At 38.0% G+C, this 3,379-nt stretch overlaps 1 protein-coding gene across 1 annotated transcript; it reads right to left on the bottom strand.

The window, feature by feature from the left end:
• Nucleotides 1–657: 657 nt before the first annotated feature.
• LOC105180226 lies at nt 658–3,112 on the bottom strand. Its single transcript, XM_011103899.1, has 2 exons — nt 2,724–3,112; nt 658–787 (listed from the first exon to the last, which is right to left on the bottom strand). Exons 1-2 carry the CDS (start codon nt 3,110–3,112, stop codon nt 658–660), a joined length of 519 nt encoding a protein of 172 aa, XP_011102201.1.
• Between the last annotated feature and the right edge of the window lie 267 nt (nt 3,113–3,379).

Here is a 3,379-nt window from a genome sequence, read left to right as displayed (position 1 = left end):
ATTCAAAAGAATCAAAACTCTAATACTTTGAAGAGGAGGAGAAGTTTTCTGATGATCCCCATCTGCTTCACTACCTCTTCATTTATAGGCGTCCACAGACTTCAAATTCGGACTCCAACTTGGTTTTTGATGACGTCATTGCTTTCGTCATCATCTTGTCTTTTTTCGAATGACGTCACTATGTTCTAATTGCCTCGGTCTTTCCAGCTATTGGTCATTATGGCTTGTCGATCATGTGACTTCCAGCTGTCTTTCCTGCTTTGCTGACTATTGGCTTTTGTCATTTTCTACAGACCGTCTTATCCTCTCGATTTTTTACATCATTTAATTATTACTTCGTTTTTAAAAATTTTTCTCTTTTTCTTGTCTTGGTTCAGTTTCGGTTTGTTTTTTGTGACTCGAATCTTTGTCCCAAACAGGGACTTTTCTTGTTTTTCGCAGCAGGGGCACAAATGGTTATGCCATTTCCCAACATGCAACATGTTGCACGTCTTCATTCTTGTGGCTTCAGTCACTGGCAGCTTATTTTTCCATATTAACATCCTCTTTTTCTCGAATAAGCTTTCTGCGAACTCAGTGTTTTTTCCTATCATGGAATTTACAATAAGGATCCATTCACTTTGTTTGAGAAGATTCTGAATGGATACTTGACTTTGTTCATCTCAATGAGACAAACCCATAATCTCCAAGCTCTTCTAGTAGAGATACTGTCTTCAGTAATGACCGATACCAGGGGAGCTTCGCCTGAGGCGGTTTTGATTTTGTTGAAAGCCACCATGTCTGGCCTCTATAATTTCATGAAATGAAATGCTGGATGTGACTCTTTTCCTGCCGTTTCTGGAGCAACTGATACGAACTTTATCTCTAGAACATTTCCTCTTTTAAGGTGGGGGCTATTTTGCCATGAATCAAAAATCGCCCTACTAATCCACTTCGGAAGTTTTGAGATTTTCGAAAAACGTGGTGACATAGTATGAACTGAAGCAAGAGCTCCAAAATCATACCCTTCTCGAACATCTTCTGGTTTTGACCCTTCTAACATTCAGACCCTATTATATTTTTTGGATGTTTCGATAATGATCTTGCCTGGGTTTACTCCTTTGCGGAAAATTAATTTTTCCCACATACGCTGGTAGCCCTACCAAGCAGAAGAAGATATTAACTCGTAGTATTAACCTTAGAGGTGCCTGTCATCGGCCTAAGGCTAATCTCTCCCTCCTTAACCCAAGAGGTGCTAGGTTGACTTGAATCATCAGGAGTTTGCACTTCCTGTGATTTAATTGTTGTCGTTTCACCAGAGTCTGGTGATGGCCTTGTGCAATCGGTACTTGAATCCGACGCTACGGGTAGCCATGTACTGTAAAGGCATATTTTGGGTCATGCTCCCTCAACTCGTGAGTCATCCCCGAAGGTGACGCCTTCCGAATTGGTTCTCGTAAGTCATTCCATAGCGAGGTGGATGCTAATAAAGAACTCCTTATTGCGACCTGAACAGTGTCCAGATCAACTCTTTGAATTTGTCTAGCAACTTGGGCATTAACTGCTAGCTGTCCGAACTTTTTGTCAAACTCCTCGATGTTTTCCCGGAGGTTCCTGAGTCTCAACCAGACAGAGTTTGCTTCAGTTGCCTCCATCTCTCGTCAGGAAATTTGCAAAAATATTTTCGTGAGATTTTATAACGATAATATTATAACAATAATATTGGCATTAACCTTGCCATCTGATAATACGAGCTTTCTCTATTTTTTATTCTAATTTATTCTTTAAGAAAGCTTTGACATTAGTATTATCCACTTTTAAAGTAAATTTTTTAGCAAGTAAAAATAAAGGCCATTTTTAAAAGCCTTCCAAACCGAAAAGAATTCTTTCTCGTTGATGTGCCAAACTTTGGCTTGTTGTTTAGAGAACAACCCTCCTGTATATCTACAGGGTTGTTCCCCTGTAGTTGTCTTCTTCATTAGCACTGCTGCCCATCTATAATCATTGGCATCTATATAAACTGCCAATTCATCCTTGTCCTGTGGTATAGCAAGCTTTGGCAGGTTACACGAACCCTTCTTGTGTGAATTTCTTCCCATTTTCACTTTGAGCTCTCCGTTTCTTTCAAGAGTGGTCAGAAATCCTTTTTGTATTTTGCAAGATCCTTAATGAAGATACCTGCAAAATTAACAATTCCTAAGAAGCTCTGTAAATGTTTCTTGTCTTTGAGCACGTCTGGAAAATTACGGATTTTCTCCACAATATGCTCCTATAACTCAATCCCTATTTCGTCAATACGAATTCCTAGAAATTCAATTTTAATGACAACTATAGTGGTTTTGTTTTCAGAAAGTACTAAAACCTTCTTTATGGCATGCATCAAAAAATATTTCAAGATGTTTAATATGTTCTTTCATATTTTTGGATGCAATTAGTATGTCGTCAATATAGACAAACATGAACACAAAATAATCTTTAAAAAGATTATCCTTTTTTTTTGAAATATTTGGGGTGCATTTAAACCCATTGGAAACACATTCCAGATATATTGTCCTTGTGGTGTGGAGAATGCAGTGAATTTGTTTGATTCACTCTCTATCTTAATCTGATAAAACCCAGATTTGCAATTGAATTTAAAAAATACTTTTGCCCCTTTAATGCAATCAAGTAAGTGTTCTCTACTGGGAATGTAATAACCATCAAACTCTAATATCTTATTAATACATTGATAGTTAATTACTAACCTGGGTTTACCTCTCTTAATCACGCCATGGTTTCTTACTAGAAACCCAGGGCTGCTGTAGGCAGAGATTCCAGGTTCGATGAGTCCAAAACCGATATGCTCTTTGATAATCATCTGCATATATTTCTTATCTTCCATGTTCATTTGGATAGGCTTGTATTGAACGTACTGATACTTGCACTCTTCCCAGAGTTTTAGAGTAGCTTCGATCTTGTTCCTATCTCGCCATGCCAGAGGGTTTTCACTAAAGTTCCTCTGGATGAGCCTCTTGACATTCTCAAGAGAAAGCCTGCTTTCCTCGCTAATATCTAGCGATTTTATTTCCAGTAGTGCTTCTTTAAGGCTCACAATCTCCTCCTCGGATTCCTTATAGAAGCTATCGTTGTCCATGAGTCCCTGTTGCTTGAAAGACAAAAGAACCTTACCAAATTTCCTCTTATCCTGTATTTTTGGATGAGTTAATTTGGCATCAAAATCACCACGTTTGCTGCGAAAAATTATTGGCATTATCCTATTAAATGCCTTTTCTCTTTGCAACACTTGTATCTCACTACCACATTTAGTAGTAAAGATTAACAAATTCCTCTGATTATCCTGCATATATCTTGCAAATGTTTGAATGAAATTGTTACCTATCAAGATCTCAGCACCTGTATC

This window comes from Sesamum indicum, unplaced genomic scaffold, assembly GCF_000512975.1.
Source record: "Sesamum indicum cultivar Zhongzhi No. 13 unplaced genomic scaffold, S_indicum_v1.0 scaffold00427, whole genome shotgun sequence".
NCBI lineage: Eukaryota > Viridiplantae > Streptophyta > Magnoliopsida > Lamiales > Pedaliaceae > Sesamum > Sesamum indicum.
Note: the sequence above shows the minus strand (reverse complement) of the source record. Positions and strands in the feature narration are given on the sequence as shown.